This window comes from Mugil cephalus, chromosome 14, assembly GCF_022458985.1.
Source record: "Mugil cephalus isolate CIBA_MC_2020 chromosome 14, CIBA_Mcephalus_1.1, whole genome shotgun sequence".
NCBI lineage: Eukaryota > Metazoa > Chordata > Actinopteri > Mugiliformes > Mugilidae > Mugil > Mugil cephalus.
This window is the reverse complement of record NC_061783.1, coordinates 10,778,741-10,801,185: the sequence shown is the minus strand read 5'-3', so window position 1 is coordinate 10,801,185 and position 22,445 is coordinate 10,778,741. Positions and strand designations below refer to the sequence as shown.

At 43.0% G+C, this 22,445-nt stretch overlaps 1 protein-coding gene across 2 annotated transcripts; it reads left to right on the top strand.

The window, feature by feature from the left end:
- The first annotated feature begins 9 nt into the window (after positions 1–9).
- Positions 10–21,406, top strand: cpne4b (copine IVb). 2 transcript variants are annotated; one of them, XM_047605892.1, is made up of 17 exons: positions 10–322; positions 891–903; positions 4,604–4,793; positions 7,098–7,277; positions 11,164–11,235; positions 11,432–11,506; positions 12,016–12,099; positions 12,411–12,500; positions 14,213–14,311; positions 14,562–14,648; positions 15,617–15,676; positions 15,778–15,911; positions 16,135–16,189; positions 16,405–16,456; positions 17,067–17,200; positions 17,607–17,843; positions 20,412–21,406. In XM_047605892.1, the coding sequence occupies exons 3-17, from the start codon at positions 4,623–4,625 to the stop codon at positions 20,541–20,543; spliced, it is 1,662 nt and encodes a 553-aa protein (XP_047461848.1). In that variant the 5' UTR covers positions 10–322; positions 891–903; positions 4,604–4,622; the 3' UTR covers positions 20,544–21,406. The 2 variants fall into 2 exon arrangements, with proteins under 2 accessions (XP_047461848.1, XP_047461847.1); XM_047605891.1 differs by lacking the exon at positions 891–903 and having other exon boundaries at positions 11–322.
- The last annotated feature ends 1,039 nt before the right edge of the window (positions 21,407–22,445 follow it).

The following is a 22,445-nucleotide window of genomic DNA, read 5'->3' as shown; positions in this document are numbered from 1 at the left end:
CTCTGCGGCCCCCGATGGAGCCAGCGGATTACAAACTCCTGTTAAGTGGCGCACCGTCCTCCTCCTCCCCATCTTTCTCCCAGAGTAAAACCAGGCGTGCGGAGCGCCTCCTCGCCGCGCTCGAGCAGTGGGAATAAGAAACCAGCTCTGTTTGACAGCCAGCGCCGACCCGGTCGATCTCCGCAGTGGAGGGGGATTGAGGGGAACATATAGACAAAGAGAGAGTGAGATGGGTCCGGAGGCGGTGAGGTATTCGTGATTGTCAAGTAAACGGCGGTGAAGTTCTTCGGCTCCGCTCGAATCTTTTCTCCAGGTCGCAGAGGTGAGTTTTCTCCCTGCAGGAGATAGGTGCAGCCTGCATGGTGCATGCCTTGTGCGTAAGATAGAATATATCCTCAAGGTAATTTTCTATATTGTCTTGCAGGTGATTGATATATGGCATATGCACATGGATTTTATAGAGAATGGAGTGTCAGCTTCTTAATCAGGAGTTTTTGACATGCTGAGTGTAATTATTCTGATGAATGAAACAAAACTGAAGACTATCAATTCTTTTTTTTAACCAGTCAACAAGATCTCACTGTAAAGAAATCTACAGGGACTTGAAGTATTTGCTCTCAATGCTGTAAAATAGAGTGTGGGCTACTCTCAGAAAGTCACTGATTTAATTGTATTCTCCCGGAGAGGTTTAAGTCAAGATAAGCCCCTAGAGAGGGGAAGATCCACCTCAGTCTCTGTTCCCCTCTCTCTCCCTGCCTCTGCTTCATTCTCCCTCACTTGCCTGTTTTTTTTTCTAAATACAGTTATTTTCCTCTTTCTCTATCTTTCCAATCCCTCCTCTCCTAACCTCTGTCTCTCCCTCGCTCTCCCTGGTTCTCCATCTGTGTCAGCTCTAATAACGCCGTAAGTTTGCAGAACCTAGTTGGATATTTCTTCACAGCCACCCTTTTTGCACTCTTTCACCTGAGCCTCTCACCACACTCACCACCAGTTTTGATTATTATTCAACACATAGTTGCATAATGTGCCACCCGCTCCTTGATGATGGACTGCTTTTTACGGTGGCTAAATCTCAACATTAAGTTAATCAATGTGTGGCGGAGTCGTGAACCTCGCCGCCTCTGAATCATTAATGCCACATCTGTCACATTCAGCCCACGCATGTGTACATTTGAAGTGAATTATTACACGCACACGCGAGTGTACTAACTGGCTGTCACAAGGTGGACAACAAGGATAAACGTAGAGCTTTTGGGTGGATTTTATTCCATTTTGAAAGCATGTTCAAATGAACACGACCTTCTACAGTTGCCTTTCTGATGTCAGCTTCAATCAAGAGCAATATAGTAAATTAAGTGATTTATACAATTCGTTTGTTGTCAAATGTTCTCTGATTCTCTGCACAGATCTTGAGCACATCACATTTGATGAAAGCAGGGACGCTTAAACCCTTCCACGGCGATCCATTCGATTAACGTGCATAAACAATCCACATTAAACAGTTGTCGACTTTGACAAATCACCAAGTGATTTTTTTTTTCTTCCCACAAAGCAACTGCAAGATCCTGTGACGAAGTGTGATATGAAAATCGTCACCTCTGGCAGCGCATGAGACAGCTGATGTTTTGCTGTACTGTAAAAAAACACACACACACACACACACACACACACACACAAAACGCTCTTGCACACAGCTCCCACACAGTAGCTAAAACTCTTCCACATCCCGCGTCACTATCAGTGTCAGATGCTGTCAACTGGAACAGACGGGCATCTGCTGCTTCTTGCGCAAACACACACACACTTGCAGAAATTGTGCTGCCGCCGTACGCAGAGGCCACAAGCGGAAACGCGGCTAACTACACGCCACCCACTCACAGGTCCGTTGTAAGTCACACACCTGCTGAGAGGCTCTGTCCACGTCTGTTTGTCTGTACACAGACCGTTCACTGGGCTTAGCTAAAAATAATCACCACACATGGAATATGAATTATGGAACACACACAAAGAGACAGAGAGAGACGGAGGGAGAGGCATTCAGGTCAGAGTCAGACCCAATTCCAAGAGCCTCCCTCCCGAAGGACTGTGCTTGCTATATACCACAGCATGAATGTACTGTACCCTCTTCAGAACTGTGGTTATCCTTCCGGAGTAACTGGACATCAGGGAACCCAAGGGCTTAGCCCAGCGTTTTAAGTGCAGCAGCCAGGGCTTCATTATGGACCGGAGGTAGTATCTATACATTTTTTCGTCATCAATTATGCATGTGATGCAGTGTTTCTAGTATTAATTTTACAGTTTTGTTTAAGGATGTGTCAGCTTTATAACCAGCCTCGGCTACTGAAGGCTTTGTATAAAGAGCTCATGTGGCTGCATTGCATTATTAAGTGTGCTATTTTTTACTTTAAAGAAACAGTTCGGCGTGTTGAGACGGAGTCTTCTTGCCGGGAAGATTGATCACCGCTGCAGCTGAAGCTGTAGCGAAGAGACAGTTAATTTAGATAATCCAGAAAGTGTAAAAATGCCGTGAAGCCTCCCCTGAGAAGAGAATTACAACTCAAATTAGCGAGAAAAGTCAAGGAAAAGAGACACGAAGGACGGGAGAGGGGAAACTGTCTTTGGTGGAAGGAGGCGAAGGTGGAGGCGGCCGCGCCGATCAGCAAAGGCTCACCATTCACGTTTCACGCCTGAATGAACTTATTGAAAACCGAATCTGATATTTTGACGTTGTACGTTGATTTGATTATATGATGTGTTTTGAAGGTTTTCAGAAGATTACCAAACTACATTCTGCAGGTATTTACATAGGGGATTTTTCATATATCATCCCGAGCCTGATTTTACCCGCTCAGAACATTTTACTCATAGAACATGAAAAAAATGGATTTTTTTTGGGACTGTTGATAGTATTCTGTGATTTATGGAGTGATAAAAAAGAGATATCCAAAATTCCCTCTGGAAATGCCTGGAAATCTAATATGTTAACAAAATGAAACAAGAATTTTGAACCTCACTTTAGTCATTATTCAGATTTCTGTTCAGGAAATGTATGCAAATTAGTGCATATTTAAGTACGTAGCTTCTCATTTGCATATTTAAATATTTAAAATTCACAGAAAACTTGTACTACAAAAAAATGATTGTATTTATGCAAGCAATCAACTGGAGAAGTTTCACTGTGACATCTATTATTTAAAAATATTACCCCATTCACCTGCAGTGTCTCCTATATTGACATCTATAATAAGTGGATTTTTACACTTTTTTTACTCTAAGATCTTCCATGGATTCAACAAGCTTGAGATGACACGTTCATTTCTGAGCTTCAGGATTTCTTCTAAGCCAGCTTTGTCACCGTCGGACCAGGCTAGGAGCTTCTCTCTGCTTCCAGTCTTTACCACTAACCTAGAGGAGCTAACCGTGAATTTATGCCAACAGAAAAAAAAAAAAAAAGCGAGACGTGAGCTAATCTCCCACCGTGGACAAGACAACAATAATTTCCTGTTATGATGAAGTGTTCCATAAAAGCCCTGCACACGCCCACACTTTCCTCTCAGGAAATTGGCAAAGACACATTGAGAATTATGGGCGCTTGCAAGAGTCTGTGGAAGTTTAAAAAAAAAAAAACGTAGAGGCGTAAATAGTCGGACAGGTGCATCAAAGTTCAGCCTGTACACATCCACGCAGTCCTGAGAATAGGCCTTATTAAGCGAAAATAATTGAACCCATCCAAGTGAGCGGTTGGTGGTTATCCATTACGCTCATGTGCATGTGATATTGACTTTTTTTTTTATGCGCTATGTCTCCTGTGAACTGCTCTCCTTACCGCTTTATATAGTTTATTACCTGGTGGAATTGCCTACTTATCTTTGTGGCTGTTGCACTACAGGAAGTCTCACCTCCCATAAATAAAAAAAAAATAATAATAATAATAAAAAAAAAAGCAGCAACGATATTAGGCTCTGCTGTGATTATGCGTCACACCCTTGCCACAAAGCGTCCCTGATTGTCACGTGACCGAGGGTTAACAATTCCACGTTATCAGGGAGGGAAAAGGGCTTTGTCGCAGTGATTAGATGCTTGACAATGTTCTATTTAGGGACCGTGAACATTATACAGTCTGTGGAAACCTGAGGAGAGTATGTTCTCGTTACTCAGCAGAGTTCACTGTGGATGTGTGTGTGTGTGTGTGTACATATGTTAATTTTGATGTGCATCTTTGGTGTAAGTCTGCATGCACACTTCCAAATGGGTGCATGCATTAGCACGTGTAATACACAGTCGTGTGTGTGGGTGTGTGTGTGAGCGTTGGTGTTTATGCTGCATAATGCATGTGTATTTATGTGCATCTGGAGACCTTGCTTGATATTTAGTGGCTTCAGAGTCCTGACCTTGAACACTTTGAGTGCTGTCTGCTTAGTCAGGGCCTCTGCGTCTGCTAATGTCAAGAAAAACTACAGTTCAGATGAACTGCAGCACATGGGATCAGTAATGTACTGTATTATCTATCTATAATCTATCTATCTATCTATCTATCTATCTATCTATCTATCTATCTATCTATCTATCTATCTATCTATCTATCTATCTATCTATTTTTCAGTGTGCGACGGTGTGACAGCATGAGCAACATCTATGAGTCTGCGGAGGCCACGCTGGGCTTCATCAGCTCCCCGTGCCTGACCAAAGTGGAGCTGAGAGTGGCCTGCCGGGGGATCTCGGACCGCGACGCCCTCTCCAAGCCCGACCCGTGCGTGGTGCTGAAGATGCAGTCACACGGCCAGTGGTTCGAGGTACGGCAACCGGGGCGGCGGGATCACGAGTGAAAGGTGCAGCCTCGAGTAAACGTGTCCCCAGGGTGAAGGTGGACCCTGCCAGTTTAGGTCATCAACAGAGAATCGCCCGATGCCTGATGTAGACGCTGAATAGCTGCAGGTGTCTGCGTCAGTCTGATGATTCAGTATACTCGTTATGAATTAGATTTTTTGTTTTTTTTGTAATACGAGTCTCTAGAGACTATAAACATTCCTAAGTTAATGACTGGCATTGGAAAAAAATAATGTGTGACTGATCCCGTCTTCATTGTCAGTTTCAATGGAAGAAATGCCTCTGAGATTCCTTTATTGTATTTATCCGCATTGCTTTCATACTCCACACCTCACGTCCCTGACCCGATGTTGCCAGTCACCCTTGAAACACGCTGTAAAGAGTTTCTTCGTCGCTTCAAGTTCTATTAGAAACCCGTAATAGAAGCTTTATGAATTTATGTGCAGACAACACTAATTCAAGCATGTCATTGAATTCATGTTTCACTAAATGACTGTGTGCAATCAAAGGCGTGCGCTATCACGCAGAGCTGTGATTGTGCCGCTAACATTCGTTAGTTCTTATAAATTATGGATGCTAGTTCTAGTAATGTAGTTCAAGGGAAATCTGAACTTTTTGGATGTATTACATTTAACTATCCAAATGCTTTTGTCACTTTGATATGAAAAAGGTGCTCTCATCCCCTCAAGACAAGAGGGAGAATTTTGAAGTTCGGGGGAGTGCGAAACAGTCTCTTCCTAGAATAAATGGTTAAGGCATGGAAATAGATAACCGGTGTTGCTTTAGGCAAGCGGCCCACTTCCCCTCATATTACCACCCAGCTGCTCTCAAATGGATTTTCCCGCTCTACAGAACACTCCATCTCCACCAAAGCCTCACCCCGTCGGTGGCGGCGGCGGCGGTGTGTGCTGCCTGAAGTTCGCAGGAGCACAGAGGAGTTGGCTAAGAAGTGGCTCTTTCATTTTTGTTTCACGTTCACCCATCCGTGCGGTTTCTCACACATCCAGTGCTACAGTGACCCACTCGGTACATGTGCAAGATTCACACATATCACTCACGGACACGAGCACGAAAACTACACTACCACTCGTATTCTGTTTCCACAAGGGCTCGAGATCAAGTGCTCAGAACACAGTGCAGCATTACTCACTCTTTGGAGACTCGGCGCAGCGCACTTTGTGTGTGTATGTGTGTATGTGTGAGAGAGATTTTTTTGTGTGTGCGTCACACTGCTTGAGTGTGGAAATGGACAAATGTTATCACTGCCTATCAGATTCAAAGTCCGTTAATTGGATAATTGTTGAGGGAGGGAGTGTTCAGTAGTCCTGCTGAGTGTGTGTTTGTGTGTTCATTAGGCTTTTTGCTCTAATGAGTTGCCAACCTATTGAGGAAAGTGTCAAAACAAAAAAAAAGGCCAAAATGTGCGTGTTTGTCGAGTCTAGTGCACTCACTCCTCACTCCGTTTGTGTGCGTGTGCCGACACGTTAAAGGGACAAGAAAAGGGACCCAGCCGCGGCCGCCCGCGTTCGATGTAGGTTTTGTCGACGGCCACGGACCGCAGACTTTTACTTGCCGTTTTTAATCCCTTCTGTGTCAGGCAGTTAGAGAGAAGAAAAGGCGAGATCAGTGTCACAGCTACAGTCGAATAGTGTGTAGTCAAACAACGTGTGGGATTTTCAGGCTTCAAATAAGAATCGATATTCGCAGTTCTCAAGTTGATGAGTGTAAACAGGGTGCCAACGGCTATTTGTAGTAATTGCCGCAGATCTGAAAAGGAATGGGCCGAGGTCTGCAATCAATGCAGAGCAGAGATTTTCATCCTTAAGCCCACTCTGGAAACCTCATAAAACCTCAATTTAAAGTGAAGCCGCCAATAGTAATATAGAACGGTCTCATGAAATGCTACATTTTTATATTTATATTCATACAATATGTTTTTATACATATTATACAAAATTTGTGAATTATAAGTCAATAATATGTATTTTCAGTATCACATGATTTTATCTATTTATTTATAATGTATATATATAAATACATAAATGAACAAAGTCTTACTTTAGGTAAGTGGAAAATAGTAATTCTATAGGTTATTAGATCTGTGTTTTGAATTTCTTTAAATGATATCAGTCCAATAGCTCATGTTCACTTAACAGTCTATTTTAAATGCCAGTTAAAAAGTAATGGTTGGAGTGGGTTCTATAATAAAGTGAACGATTCATGACAGCCGCTGTCGGCGCTCACCTCACTCCCCGCATGCATGTTTTCAGGTGGACCGCACAGAGGTGATCCGCAGCAGCAGCGGCCCAGTCTTCTCCAAGGTCTTCCTGGTGGATTACTACTTCGAGGAGGTCCAGAGGCTCCGCTTTGAGCTTCACGACATCAGCTCTGGCAACAACGGCCTCCGTGATGCTGACTTCCTGGGAGCCATGGAGTGCACCTTAGGGCAGGTCAGTGTGTCTTCTAACTGGTTGCAATGTGGTGGGAAGAGTGGTGTGACCGGTGAATTGTAAGAGAGCAGCCTTTCTTCTTCTGCACATTTCCTACGATCTCACACTTTTACTGTATATATGATTCATAAACACTCCCCTGTCTTATAAGCCGTGCTCCGTGGGTCACTGAGTTACTAAGTGGTGCATGTGATAGAGGCTCATGTGTAGTGCACGTCCCATGCAAGAGAGAGTTTACCGTAAGAGAGATACCTTGCACAGGTGAATGCACCAAGGGAAGGCAGTTACGTGCATCTGTGAGTGCACCAGCAAACTCCATTAAACGTGCATATGACATACGGTACGTGTTTTGTTTACCAGTCTAGAGCGTGCCAGTCTGTTTCAGAGTTACGTATGCTTGAGCGCACTGTTTGGGGATTACAGACGGGTCACGGGGAGTATGTGTTCAGATCGTTAAACGTATGTATCGGGCAATATAAACTTTAATCGGAGTGAGAAGCCACTTTTAGCCGTGAACTGCATCCTAATGCGATCTATTCACTTTGAGGTCGGCTACTGTCGCTATTTGCATTTACTCTGAGCTTTCTACGTCCTTCTGCTGCCCTCACTCGCAAAAGCCCCGAGGCCTTTCAAAGCATTTATATGTGCATATGATAAACCTAATGGCCTTGATTCCCACTTAAAAGCCGCTCCTTCCTGAAAAACACAGCTGATATTTGGACTGAGTGGCCAAACAAACTCAACTCCTCCCATCAGCGCCTTGTTAGAAGCTCAGCTGCCCAAATTCATGGATGAATGGCCAGATGCAGACAGCGGAGATATGCAACAGCAGGCTATCTGGTTTCTGTGATGCTGACAGGCCTTTCAGCTTCCCCACGGTTACAAACCCTTTTCAGTCTAAACATATGGTGTGGCCTTTGCTCCTTTCCATCCTTCCTCACTCTTTTTTTTCCAAATTTCCTCAGTTTCCCAGTATCTCCTCGTCCCTCGCTCCTGTGCCAACATGAAAAATGAAGCACCACAAATTGCAGTTCCTCAAATGGCCACTTGAGGCTAGCTCCAAAAGCGAGTCAATCATATCCACAGGGCTCCTATTAAATCATAGACCTCCATGTTAAAATGCTACTTTACAGCAGAAATAAATATTATTACTGCCTGAAAAGCAAAGAGCAGTTTTGTTCTCTGAAGCTAATTTCTCCATTCACAACACTGGAGCGTTGAGTCAGGTTTTATATAACTCATTCATGTTGTGTCAAGGCTTAGGGTTATACTGTATATAATTAAGGGTGCTTGGCTCCCGTGAGTGACAGGTGGATTTCCACACAGGTCATTTTCTGGTTGCCTTGGCCTCAGCTGCGAGCGTCACCGCCACCCTCTTTGCCCGTTTTTTAAAATAACTCGGAGTTAGGAGAAGTCGGGTGCTGCCAAGTTGGCCGTCCACATTGAGCTTCTGAACCACTCTTCAGGAAACCTGTGGCTTTGTCCATCTATATATACAGTCAGTGATGAACACAATTGTTGTTGTGGCTATTGTTGTGTTGATTGCTTGGATCCCCTTAAGGTTTTTTCTCCCCCATTTGAAGAGCCAGGGCTGAATACAAACAACATCTTTCAGCGTGCACACAGAACAGAGAGCTAGCCGACACTGACGAAATATTTGCTGCGCACTGGGTCAGAACGACTAACCTGTAATGGGTTGTTGTCACTCTTAACGACGCAGCTGTAATCAATAGCTAAATATCTGCTTTATTTACATGCCTTGATGTCCAAGAGCGTTTAAGAAGAAAATTGTTATTGCAGTGGTGCTCATTAGCGAGCAATATAAGTCGATTTCAGGGAAAATGGCATCCAGTGTTACACTGAGTGGAAGGAAATGGAGCAACGACGACATCCCGTAGCCCTAGGGTCCAGTCTGCTTGAAGTGTTTATTTTCGCTTCTCATTGAGAGGCTATCAGCTGCGTAAAGCTGGTGGATTTACAATAGACGGCCAAACACTGACACCAAAGAGGAAGGCGGTTTACTGAAATAGGACGCTGCCAGCATTTTGTCTGGGTGTGAGTAACAACAGGTTGGGTGCTATTGGATTATTTAAGTGAAATGCAAAAGTGCCAAATCTGTGTACGGTCCTTACAGTGACAGATCTGAAATCCTCTAAATGAAAGGTTTATGCTATGATCCTGTGGTTTTATTTGTGGTTTTAGGAGTTTTTAATGTGACTGTCATTACCCCAGTGAACACAAACACAACTCAGAATGGATGTTATTCTACACATTCTAGGGAAAAACTAGGTAAAACAAAAAACATTGTTCAGGCTGATCAGGCATAATATTATGACCACCTTCCTACTGCTGTGTGCTGGGTTGTGACTCATCAGAGAATGGACATGGACCTTCTGAGGATGAGGATGTCCTTTGGTCTCTGGCAATAGAATGTTGTTATTGGTGGTTTTTGGGTCCCATGTGTTGAGGGGAGGGGCCTCAGTGGATCAGGCTTGTGTATCCAGTGCATCCCACAGATACTTGATCGGTTTAGGATCTAGTGAATTTAGATGGCTGGTCTAAGGTCCAGAGGTCCTAAGGTCCAAAGGTTTCTCAGCAGAACACTAAATTATCACAAAATGGTCAATGTGACTTACTTCCTCCTTTTTGCTATTTGCGATTATGTTTAAATCTTCAAAACACCCTACTTATGTGCAAGCTTTCAGTCTTAGCATCTCCTTCACACAAAAACCTGTAGGTGTGTACTGTAATTCCAGTTAGCAGTCCCAAACGCAAAACTCATGTGCATCACCTTTAATCTTTGAAAAATAACACAATCTGAAAGTACTGCTAGTGCTACAGATCCCACTGAGAATCAACACTCTTTTTTTTTTCAACACTTTTTTTTGATTTTTTTTTTTTTTTGATTGTTTTGCCCGTTGCCTTTTTTCTCCTTAGCTTGTGTGATTTCCCAAAGCATCTCGGTGACCTCGGCAGCCTTCAGCTAAATGGTTGTAGGTGAAGACGAGCCATGGTTTCTCAGGTGTTGGCACATCAAAACCAGGATGACGAGCCGGTGCAAATTTCATTTGACAGTTAGTGAGAAAGGTGACTCCGACATGCTGTCGTGTGTCCGTCGAACGTGCGAGTACAGTAGGTAATTGTGTGCTAACATTAAGGAGACGTGACAGGGAGACACTAGGCGGCAAAAGTGACCTTTTAAACAGAAACAATTAAGTTTCTTGGTGTTATAAATTAAACATGTTTTAGATCAGAAATAACTTTTAATATTGACTATGCTCTTGTTGATCCATATTGGTCCGGTTCTGTTGAGGGGAAATACATATAAAAGCACTCTACAAAAGATTTGCACTTTACAAAAAAAGAGTTATAGGGCTGGTTCATCATGCTCATGGTACCTTGGTCATACAAATCCTTTGTTCTTAAAATCCAGTATTTTTAAGTTCTGGGACCTAATTAAATTCAAAACGGGTCATATTTTGTTTAAAGCCTGGAATAAGTTTCTGTCAAGCAACATCCAAATGATGGGTGATCAGTCACAATGAACATGACAGCTAATTAAATACATTTTTTAAAAGGATTTTATTCAGTCAGTATGTTTATAATCAGGGCTCAGTTTCATATTGAAATTGAATGTTTTAATCTTCTAAGATTAAAGATTAAAAAGATTAAAGTTCTCATGGATCTTGAGGTTATATGACAATGTAACAATGTGAACTTGATAAGCTCTGCTTCTTTCAGCCACTTCATCACAGTGTGTCATATTTTTTTTTCTCTTTCACTGTTTGTTTTGGTGGCTGTGCTTGTCTGAGACAAATAAAAAATCAAGTCAAATCAAACAGAAAATTTAAGGTGTGAGCTGTGTTCCTGTTCCTGTTTGTTCCAGATCGTCTCACAGAGGAAACTGACCAAAGCGCTGCTCAAACAGGGGAACACGGCTGGGAAGTCTTCCATAATGGTACGACGCCGCTCTCCGAGCGTCAGCCCCTTATCACGAACACACTCCCGCTCGCACCGAGACGCTCTGGAGATAATTAATTTGATGATGTTGCTCATTCAATCTGTTCTGTTCCTCATTTCCATCTCATTTTCTCTCACCTCCCTCCACCATTTGTCTGGCTCTCTATCTCTCTCCCAATATCACCCCCGTATAGGTGACAGCAGAGGAGCTGTCGGGTAATGATGATTACGTTGAACTCTCGTTCAGCGCTCGTAAGCTCGACGACAAGGTTCGTGCTGTTAACGTGCACTTCAGTATTAAAACATTTTAAGTCCCCTCTTCATATTTGTAAGGAATTAGTATCACAGATACGGGTTTGGGTGCCTGTGTGTGTGTGTGTGTGGGCCTGTGGGATTTGATGACGATGAAGGAACTCACACAATACACAGAAGTACAGTTGAGACCTGCTGAGATAGTTGGGCACCCTCCCCTTCTCCAATATCCTCCTTTTATCTCAACAACCCCACCACACCACACAGATAACTATATTAATTTTCAGCCTCGGCACACGCACGGCCACGGATGACTAATCCAAACAGTTGTCCCCTGGGGCAAAGATGGAAGAAAGCAGGGGAGTGGTGGATAAATTGGAGAGGGCGAAAACAAGAGAGGGGTGGAGAGAACAGAGGGAAGGGGGAGAAAGGGGGCGAAACGCTGATTCTGTTTACGTATGAATGAATCATGACGTTCACAGGCTGTTCAGAGGGAATGGCTGACATGCGTGTTTTCTCTCTGAAGGATTTCTTCAGCAAGTCAGACCCTTTCCTGGAGATCTTTCGAACAAATGAGGACGGGACAGAGTCACTCGTTCACCGAACCGAGGTAATTACGTACAAGCATGCAGGAGATACAGAGAGACGCAGTAACTTAAACTTACTTAAATACATATGGCAAAACCGTTTGCAAGAGTCAAATATTATTTTGCACAATTTGAATTCTTACACAAATTCCACATCAAATTACAGACAGAATCTTTATGAATCTATGTGTCGTGGTCTCTGGCGGCTCTAGCTACTCCAGCAGCACTGCTTTTTAAAAGCAACATACCTGGAATGTGTAACCACCTCTCCACAAGTGCTCCAGATCTGTGATTAACAATAAATGCGATGTCTGTTTGTATTGAATGTGAACAGACGGTTATGAACAACCTGAGCCCAGTTTGGAAATCCTTCAAAGTTTCCTTGAACACACTCTGCAGTGGAGACCATGACAGGGAGCTAAAGGTGAGTGTGCAACCAAAACTACTTCAGTAGTAGTAGTAGTAGCAACATTTTTTTTTTTTTTTTTATCTCTCAACACAAAACACAATATCCGACAATCTTAGAGTGGCTAAACCTTGACCACAGCTCACTTTATTATTTAAGTTCCCCGTGGGCACATTTAGAGAACCAAGGGCAGAAAGCACCTGAGTGCCCGCAGATCTTTTTTTTTTTCTCCCCCAAGACGTTTGACTTCTCGTCCACAACATACAAAACGTGATTATTTATTTATTTATTTTTCAAGCAAAGTGCATTCTATCCAAAATGGTTTTCATTTCCTATTCAGAGCCACGAGTTCAGGTCGTGTGTTCTGAGCCTGACAGGTGTGAAGGAGCTCTGTGGTCATTTTAAACTCTCACTTTTTACTCACCAGATCACTAGATCAGCGTGTGTGTGTGTGTGTGAGTGTGTGTGTGCGCTAAAGTGGCGGACGTACATCAGCTGCGAACAGATATTCCTCCTATGAATAAACATGAGCTTGTTCATTAAATATTCAGAGGCATCTTAACTCTGCATGGTTCCTGACAGCAGGAGAAAGGGCTCGCACACTCGCACATGTACACGCACACCATTGGCTATGGTTTCCAGGGCTACCTGTTTGAAGCATCAGCGCTTAGTGAGAAATGGCAGGGCAAAGATTTCTATTCAGACCAGTGCTTTCTTTCACCAGGACCTTAACTGACCAATGCATAAATGCATAACCCTCCACCGCAGTGTCTCTCAGCCTCCTCCTTTGTACTTCTTCTCACCCATTTCTACACCTCTCCACTTTTCTGCCCGCTTCTCCCTCTCTTCCTCCCCTCGTCAGTTAGTATTCAGCGAATGGAACAGAGGTTCTTCATTTTTTCATTACTCTCCAGCACGGCTCTCAGCAACTTGAAGTGGAAACAAGGCTACGAAGGCAAACGCTCACTCCCTCACTCACAGATATTATTGTCGGGGACCCAAACGCGCATACAATGCACAGATGGTCACGCACACACACTCACACACACACGCACAATTCAGGTGCAGGCTCTCAACAGCTTAAGTGGGAGGAAGGAAATAAGGGGATTACAGCTAGTCATTGTTTTTAATCAAGCCTTGTTGCATTGGTTCTGATCGCTAGTTACAGGGTCACCTTAGACGTAAAGGTCAAAAATCTCTCTTGTTAAATTACCCAATCATAGCCAGTTATCCTTTGCATATATATATATATATATAGTGGATATATAGTGGATTTTACTGTGCCTGTCTTAGTGTGTCTCTATCGACAAACTTTATTGAATCATATTGATTGTTCTCGGCAGGACAACCTATGGATGCTTTTGTCAGATGTCTTCAGTCACCTTTCAAAACGGCTTGTTTCTCTTGTCATGCGTGGCCTTGGCCCGCTGACCCCCGCCTGATTGAGGTCATTTATCTTGTCTAGTAGCTCTATGAGAGAAACAAACTATTACACACACACACACATCAGCTGTCTCTTAAAATGCGTCCCTCTCAGCATCCTCGGATTAATATTTCACCGCTCCATTGCCCCCCCACTAACACCGCCTTATCAATCATTCAGCATGGCATTTCCCTGCATGCCTGGGAGTGCATGTGTGTGTGTGTGTGTGTGTGTGTGTGTTTAGGTAAATGTGATGCAGCTGTGCTCCAAGTGTATGAATGTGTGTGTGTGTTTGTGTCTGCTACAGTGCACGGTTTGGGACTGGGACTCCAATGGAAAACATGACTTTATTGGGGAGTTTCAGACGACGTTTAAGGAGATGAGGGCAGAGCAAGAGGGCAAACAGGTAAGGAAATTCATCCTCAGACACCTGGACATTCAAAGAATAAATTAATCATGTTTATGCACTGAATGATGGTTTCATTTATTTTGCTAGAGCAGGTCAAATTTGCATCTTTGTCCAGTCAAACGATTTCCTTTTTTCTTTCCTTTTATCCGTATTACTTTTGCGCTTCAGAGCATTTTCTAATATTCTCTTGTTTGTGTGCTGTGTATATACAGTGTACACCACTATTGACATAACTGTGTTTTCCCAGATCCAATGGGAGTGCATCAACCCTAAATATCAGATGAAGAAGAAGAATTACAGAAACTCTGGTGTTGTCATTCTCAACCACTGTAAGGTGATGTAACACAATATCATGTTCATGTAATTTAAATAACAAGAATACAGTGGAATGTGTTTCAACAAGTCTGTTTATGCCCTCAAAGGTAGACCACTGTCGTTGAATGTAAGAGATAAACGAAATAGACTCATCAATTTTGATGAATGTAGTAGTAATGTTGACATACAGACTCAATCTCAGGGCATTGTAAAGTGCAGATAGATTGAAGGCTGTGTGTGTAAATCACTCAAGGTACGTTGTTCAGTAAGATGACTGCAGCTGAGCCTGGGTCAGTGGGGTGTCAGATAAGTAGATCACAGTATCCTCTGCATAGAAGTGGAACTTTGCTTTGGTAACCTTCTTCCAGAGACTGTGAATATACAAAATGAATGGTCCCGGTACCAAGCCCTGGAGAACACTGCTGTATATGCTGAAGAAACTAGAGTTGACTCCTTCTCCCTGCTCCTTTATTTTCAGTATTATTTACCTGTTGATTAGATGTCAGATAGTTTTCAAAATTCCAAGACCAACACCTTTACCCAAACTGAAGGTGGATATTCAGTTGTTTTTGTCCCAACATCATTCCTAGATAATATTATAAACATTCTATGATACAATGCAGAGAGAAAAGAGCAGATTCAAATCCTCACATTTTGTAAACCATAAACTTTTTTCGAGGTTTCTTCATAAATCATTTAATTGTCTGATCATTTTAGCAATCATTTCAAGCTCTGAGTACTTTCCAAGGATCCTCGTCCTTTCTGCCATGTGCACTGAAAGGAATCTTCTGGTGAACATGGATGGGTAAATGTGGTGCCTTACATAAAAACATATGCATATGTTCATTGTATGTATGCGTTTCATGTGGAAACAAGCATGCACCGATTTGAGAAACACATCCCCTTGGGACAATAAACACTGTGTATCTTTACATCCGATACAAATACACGACTTAAAGCCTAAACTTAAATTATTCCTCCTGACAGATCATCAAAATGTATTCCTTCCTGGATTACATCATGGGAGGCTGCCAGATTCAGTTCACAGTACGTTCCATCATATACAGTCTAATCTCCTCAATATTTATGTGCCGATGTCTGTTTGTGCCAACTCATGCTGTGTGAGTGTGTATGTGTCTCTGTCCCAGGTGGCGATAGACTTCACTGCGTCCAATGGGGACCCCAGAAACAGCTGCTCCCTCCACTACATCCACCCCTACCAGCCCAACGAGTACCTCAAAGCGCTGGTAGCTGTCGGGGAGATCTGTCAAGACTATGACAGGTAGAGTCCGCTCCATCAATCATCATTCACTTACTGCTGACGCACGCACACAACGAAGCACACGCCCATTAGATTTTCCCTCCGAGGAATCTCTGATTATATCCTGCATGAAGGGATTTCTCTGTGCTCTGAAAAAAAGAAATCTAAAGCTTTTGTCCGTTATTTGTCCTCTGTGCCATTCTCCCCGTTTTATAATTAATTACATGTCTCTCTCTTTCACCAGTGATAAAATGTTCCCTGCGTTTGGTTTCGGAGCCCTGATACCGCCTGACTTCAAGGTGGGATGTGTGTATGTGTGTTATCGCTAGCGAAGGGTGGCGGGGGGGGTCATGGTTAGTTTAGGTTTTAGATCTCTTTCGGAGGCACAGCTTGCTTTTGATCAACATGAAAAGAGAATGCATCTGTCAACTTGTAAATTGGACTGAACATGTTGCGCTGAGTGCTTGTTGTGCTGTGGCAGTAAAAAGCCCCGTGTTTTCTGCCCCGTCTGAAGGTCTCACACGATTTCGCCGTGAACTTTGACGAGGACAATCCTGAATGTGCCGGTGAGCTGCAAGCGTACACACCCTCTTCTCCTTTGCTCACAAAGACACTTTGGCTCGCAGAAACTTCCCCGTGCACCTCCATGCATCACACAACCAAAGCAGTCCTACAGTATCATCGTTCTGCCTCTCATCTCTCCCTCGCTGTCACTCCCATATTTCTCCCTCTGTATCTTTTCCCTCCCTCTGTTTCCTCCACTCACACGTAAAAATACACACTGACAGCATGCACTCAAACACACATGCAGCTGGGAGATTTGTTACAAGGCTGCAGGAAATATTTCAGGCTCTGGGATACAGAGAAAAACAACACTAATCTGTATGTGTGAAATGGGCTTCTTGTGCTCTTCTCCCCACATTGCTGTCGTCCCTGCCGCGGCGGTGTGTGCGCGCACGGCATGTTTGTGTGGACTATAAGGGAGTGCTCCTTGAAAAATGCCCAGTCACTTTGGAGTGCAATCACATACACAGAATCTGATTCGTTTTAGCAGATACTTTAGCGAGTGCAAGAACTTTGACTTTGCGAGGTCAGTGCGATGCAGTAAAACGGACAGGTGGACAGCAGGACAAATGAGCGAGCAGCTAAAAGATTCTGCATACTTGTGTGTTTCAGGGATCCAAGGTGTGGTGGAGGCGTACCAGAACTGCCTCCCTAAGATCCAGCTGTACGGGCCCACCAACATCGCCCCGATAATCCAGAAAGTGGCCTCCTCTGCTTCAGAGGAGATGCACACCAAAGAGGCCATGGTGAGCAGGAGAATGGAAAAGATTAAAATATAAGAAGTCGCTGTTGTGACTGTTGCAGTATGCACTGGGAGAGGAACACACAAATGGAAGTGACTTGATAAAAAGTGAGTCATCGGAGCAGATAAAAGATGGGACAAGATGAGCAAAATAGAAAAGAATGGAGCGAGGGATTGATATTAATTTAATTCCAGTCGTAAATTTTGGAGCCCAAATTCCTCTTTGCTTAATGCCTCCTGCTTCTCTGTGGCTCTCTAGTGGATTAGAATGAGTTTTATTCAAATTAGCTTCTGACTAGGAGCAACTTTCACAACCTAAATTCCTTAGAAGGTTTATTCCCCCTTCCCTGATGCCACACACAAACGCCTCCCCTCTCAGCTCCAACCTCCTCATTTACCTGTCCCCCCAGGAATACTTCATCCTGCTCATCCTGACCGACGGCGTCATCACCGACATGGCGGACACCCGGGAGGCCATTGTGCACGCCTCCCACCTGCCCATGTCGGTTATCATCGTTGGCGTGGGCAACGCCGATTTCACAGACATGCAGATACTGGATGGGGACGATGGGATCCTTCGTTCGCCCAAGGGCGAGCCTGTCCTCCGTGACATCGTTCAGTTCGTCCCCTTCAAGGACTTCAAGCACGTACGTGGAGGAGGGGATTTTGCACTAGGTGTTGATTTTTCTGCTTGGGTGTGTTTATGTCTGTCCCCAGTCAATATAATTGCAGCAGCTGCCAGAGTTTTCTTTTGGTTTGGGGGTGGTAGCAGCTTAAAAGAGAGTGAGAACTTTAAGGAATATTTATACATTTTATTTTAAAGTCACAAAGTGAAAGTGAGATATAAGTGTCACTTACTTGAAACGAATACCTGAGGTCCTATTGATTCAACGTTCATTTTTTTGTTTGTTTTTTTACAAATCCCTTTATCTGTCTTTCTCTCTGTCGTCAGAGAACTGATGAAAAACGATTCAGAGCAGCGCTTGTTCAGTCCATGTGCAAAATTAGAGCCCTCTGTGAAAATAAAAAGCCAGCTTTAATGTTACGTCTTTCTTTCAATGAAGGTACCCAGTCTACCAGCATAGCACAGGTCTCAATATATACTCAATATTAAAGGATTTGGATCAGGCCCGGGGCCAAAAGAAACCTGCTTGCTGTTTCCTTAATTATCGCTGGTCCCATAAGACGGGCATAAAAACCACAGCTACTGCGCTTTGTTCTGCAGTGGGCATGCGGCACAGTGGATGATGAATAACTCAACCATCAATACTTCTATTCTAAATGTTAATGTAATTTTAATGATATCATATATATATATATATGAAGAGATTCGTGTCTCACGAGCACCAGAGGTTAGCACTCGTGCAGAATCAGCAACTACTGCAGAGCTAATATGAATCATCATATGACATAAGCTGCTGTAACATATAGTCCTAAAACAAACCATTAAAGTGATTGGAGTTTTTTTTTTTTTTTTTTTTCAGAATCGAAGCAAATATGGAATCAAAATGTTTAAACTTGTCTGTTTCTTTTGGAGTGGACCAGCAAGGGCATTTAAAAAGTTCCCTGTCAACAGTGGCGGCGTAGTTATCTTTGCAAGGAACAATTTGAGTATTCGACATAGAGAGTGACTACACACACTTGGGAATGACTTGTTTGTGTTTGTGTGTGTCCGTGTGTGTGTGTGTGTGTGTGTGGGAGAGAATTGCTGTCTATTAGGGACAGCGAGTGTGTGGGCGTAATGTGCTTGCTGTGCTCGTCAAAACACATCATCTGCTTTCTGCTATCTCCGTCTGTCTGTGTGCATGTGTGTGCGCGGATACATCTTTCTCTGGTGGCATTAATTTCGCTCGGCTTTGACCGGATGTGTTTGGCTGAGTCTGTTATGGTGAGTTTGGTCTGTGACAGGCTGGGAAATTAACCAATTACTTCTCATCTAAAGAGCAAGGAAGGAGGATGGAGAAAGGAGGACGGAGGATGACTAAAAGTATACTGTGACAGAGAGGCAGGCAGAGGGGAGAATTGGAGAATGAACGTCGGAGGGATGTCGGAGAGCGGAGTGGGGGGAGATAGACGGACCACTGGTCGTGGTGGAGTGTCAACAGGAGACCAGAGCTAAAGACAAAAGGGAGCCAGGGAGTGTGTGACAAAGGTGGAGAGGTGATTTTCTGCTCTGTCGTTTCTTTTCAGAAGGGATTAGCAGGACGGAGCTGCTGGGTGACAGGCAGAGTGGGGGGATAACAGGTAGATAGGAGCAGAGGAGAGAAAGTGGGAGGGAGGGTAGAAATGAGAGGAGGAGAAGGGAGGAAGAGGTTGGGAGGGTGCACTTTGATGGTGCATTGTCTCGGAGAATTATGTGAGACGGAGTACAGCAGTCTCTCTGACTTTGAGGATTTTGAAGTGTGTGCGCGTGTGTGCGTGTGTGTGAACGCCCCGGCACATGTCCATGCATGCCGACGAGTGGCCGGCTCTATGTTTGTGTGCTCATGTATGCACTGGAAGAAGAATATATTTCCTTCTTCAGTACATTTTCTGTTTTACAATATGTTTTGACGGAATCAAATGTTTAATTAACTTTTAAAACTGATTAAAGTGTAATCTTCACATCTCTTAGGCGGCGGTCTTTCATCCACAAAATGTCAGTTTTATATGAACCAACAAAATGAGCTTCATAACTCATTCTTCACATCTTAACTGTTGATTATGAAAAGGTGCTTGCTTTGCATTAGTGATGTGTAGCAAAAATATAAAAAAATAATCTCCAATCTTCCCTCAAATCTGGAGGACATACTCGATCGTTATCAAAAGAAAAAGTTTAAAAAGTGTTTGAATGATGTGTGCGTGACAGTCGACTGTACTACATGCATTCTGATGACAAGCAGCTCAGAAAGTAAAGAGGTCATCCACAGTATCACAGAGGCTTTCCAAAATGATTTGTCACTTTTTCCATTGAGTTTTTGCAAGGAAAATACATTTTAGCATACATGTTTGAAGGCTTCCAAAATCTAAATGAACAAATACATAATAAATATACTAATAAATAATGTAATAAATACATAATTTAGAATTTAATTGAATTTAAATGGAGTAGTTGCGTATTATTTTAGACTTTCTTTTCTTTTCTTTTTTGGGTTGTTTCTTTCCTCCGTATTCTGCTAACTCAAGTTATTTTTTTCAAAAAGTTTTTTGATGTGTGTGCGTGTGTGTGTTTGCAGGCGTCCCCAGCCGCCCTGGCTAAGAGCGTTTTGGCCGAAGTCCCGAACCAGGTGGTGGATTACTACAACGCAAAAGGAATTAAACCGAAGTGCATGTCGGACTACGAGTCCACGAGAACCTTCAGCCCCTGACAATGGACTGTCCGAGCATATACACCACTCCGCATACAGATAAACACATCCTATATATACACACATTTTAGTACTGTATGATAAACACACAGCGTCCAAAAGCACAAGCACACACACAGAATCCAACACACACACACACACACACACACACACACACACACACACACATACAACAAAGCTACATACAGTAGTCTAGCTCAGAGAATTAGCTTGTTCTGGTGAAACATTTTGAACTTCTCCATTGATGACTATTGCATGTTTGGCCTCAATGGCTTCACCTGGGAAAATTATTACTATATACTGTATATTGGAACAGCATTTATAGAAATAAGAGAAGTCTTCTGAAACAGCATGCAGACTCAGATCATATCCTGCTGAATGAAATGACACTCCTACCTTATTAAGATAACTAGCAAGTACGTAGACCAAAAGATCTGTATGTAGAAAAGACAAAGTGAGACTGCATTACCTGCATTGTCTGGATTTAGCATTGCAAATGTTATTTATGGAAATGGTAGCGTTCCTGTTAGTGTATTGCATAAATGCATGCATTATTCACCTCTCTCTTATATTCCAATCTCTCATAGGCCCTTGCTAGTTACAAAATAAAGTATCTCTGTCATTTGTCTGAGATTGGGGGGGTTGCTTTGGGCGTTCGGGGTTCTTTTCTACAAATATATTTGAGATTTTGCTAAATGTAACTTAACAACTGAATAATTGTAATAATTTCTTAATAACCTTCTTACATTGTAAAGAGTTTTGGGAGGATAGAAAAGTGTGTGTGATAGACACTCATCTGTGAGCTGAAAATAGTTTTCTGTAATCTGCATGTTGATTATAATAAAGACACTTTGGTTTTCTCATCGTGGTGTGACGTGATCCTTTTGCGTGTGTGTCTGGGTATTTATTCTTACAGTCACATTATGTTGGATTTTTAGAGACAACGTCTCCGCATAACAAAAAAAGAAAAGACCGGATGTTGGGACAATGGTTTGACATCTTGTGGTTATGGTTCACTTGTCGATTAGATGGAATTGATTGAAGTCGCTGTCGTTCCAAGTGGCAAAAACAACAATGTGTGTACACTATAGCGCTATAGAGGTATGAGCTAGAATGACAAAGAAACCGTATGTGGCATCCTAATGACTGATTTGTTTTTCTCACCCCAATGAGCTTCTCTCTCTGTTTGCCACTGCACATAAATCCTATTTGTTTATGCAGACCTGCGGTGAGCTTAGATAGCACACATCTCTCTCCCTCTGTAGCTCTTTAATAGTCAGCCGTGCCTGCGTCGTTACTGAATAAACCGGAACTCCACAGCAACTCAGCCTTCCACACACACACTTCCTTTCCACACACAAAATGACACTTTCAGCAAACAGACACCTTAATTGACTAGATATTTCTTTCACGTTTTCCCCAGACACACATTAACATGCGAGAATAAATTATTTCACTAATCTCCATACAGTTAATTAGGGTGAGCCAAAGTTGGGCTGCCCTGAGAGTACGCGCCATACGTGCCTCCGTTTCTGAAAGTCAGATCAGCATTCGACACATGAACCTCCTGGTATCTGTTTCCCTATCAGAGGCAACCCACATCAGAGGAGTTGCACCCGGTGAGGACTGGCCTTGAAGCTGATGGAAATACTCTTATCACAAGATGTTTGAGGGGGCTTTTATAGACAGACACAAGAGAGCAGATGAATGGCATAGAGGAGGTAGTATGTTTTTTCTCACAAAATGTAGTAACATTGTAATAGTTTAACTATGCATATTTAGCAAACTCATTGAGACATATCACTGAGCTTGTTGTGTTAATCAATTTTAGTTAAATGTGGCAATAAGCTGACGTGTGGTATTTTTTCCCGAATATTCTGTTTATTGTGTTAATACATTTAA

What these genes read in the sequence shown, in the direction of transcription:
- cpne4b (XM_047605892.1), top strand. Translation starts at nt 4,623, where the DNA reads ATGAGCAACATCTATGAGTCTGCGGAGGCCACGCTGGGCTTCATCAGC. An exon ending in GCTGCCAGATTCAGTTCACA is followed by an intron (nt 15,677 to 15,777) that starts GTACGTTCCATC and finishes TCTCTGTCCCAG; the next exon opens with GTGGCGATAGACTTCACTGC. An exon ending in TGCACACCAAAGAGGCCATG is followed by an intron (nt 17,201 to 17,606) that starts GTGAGCAGGAGA and finishes CTGTCCCCCCAG; the next exon opens with GAATACTTCATCCTGCTCAT.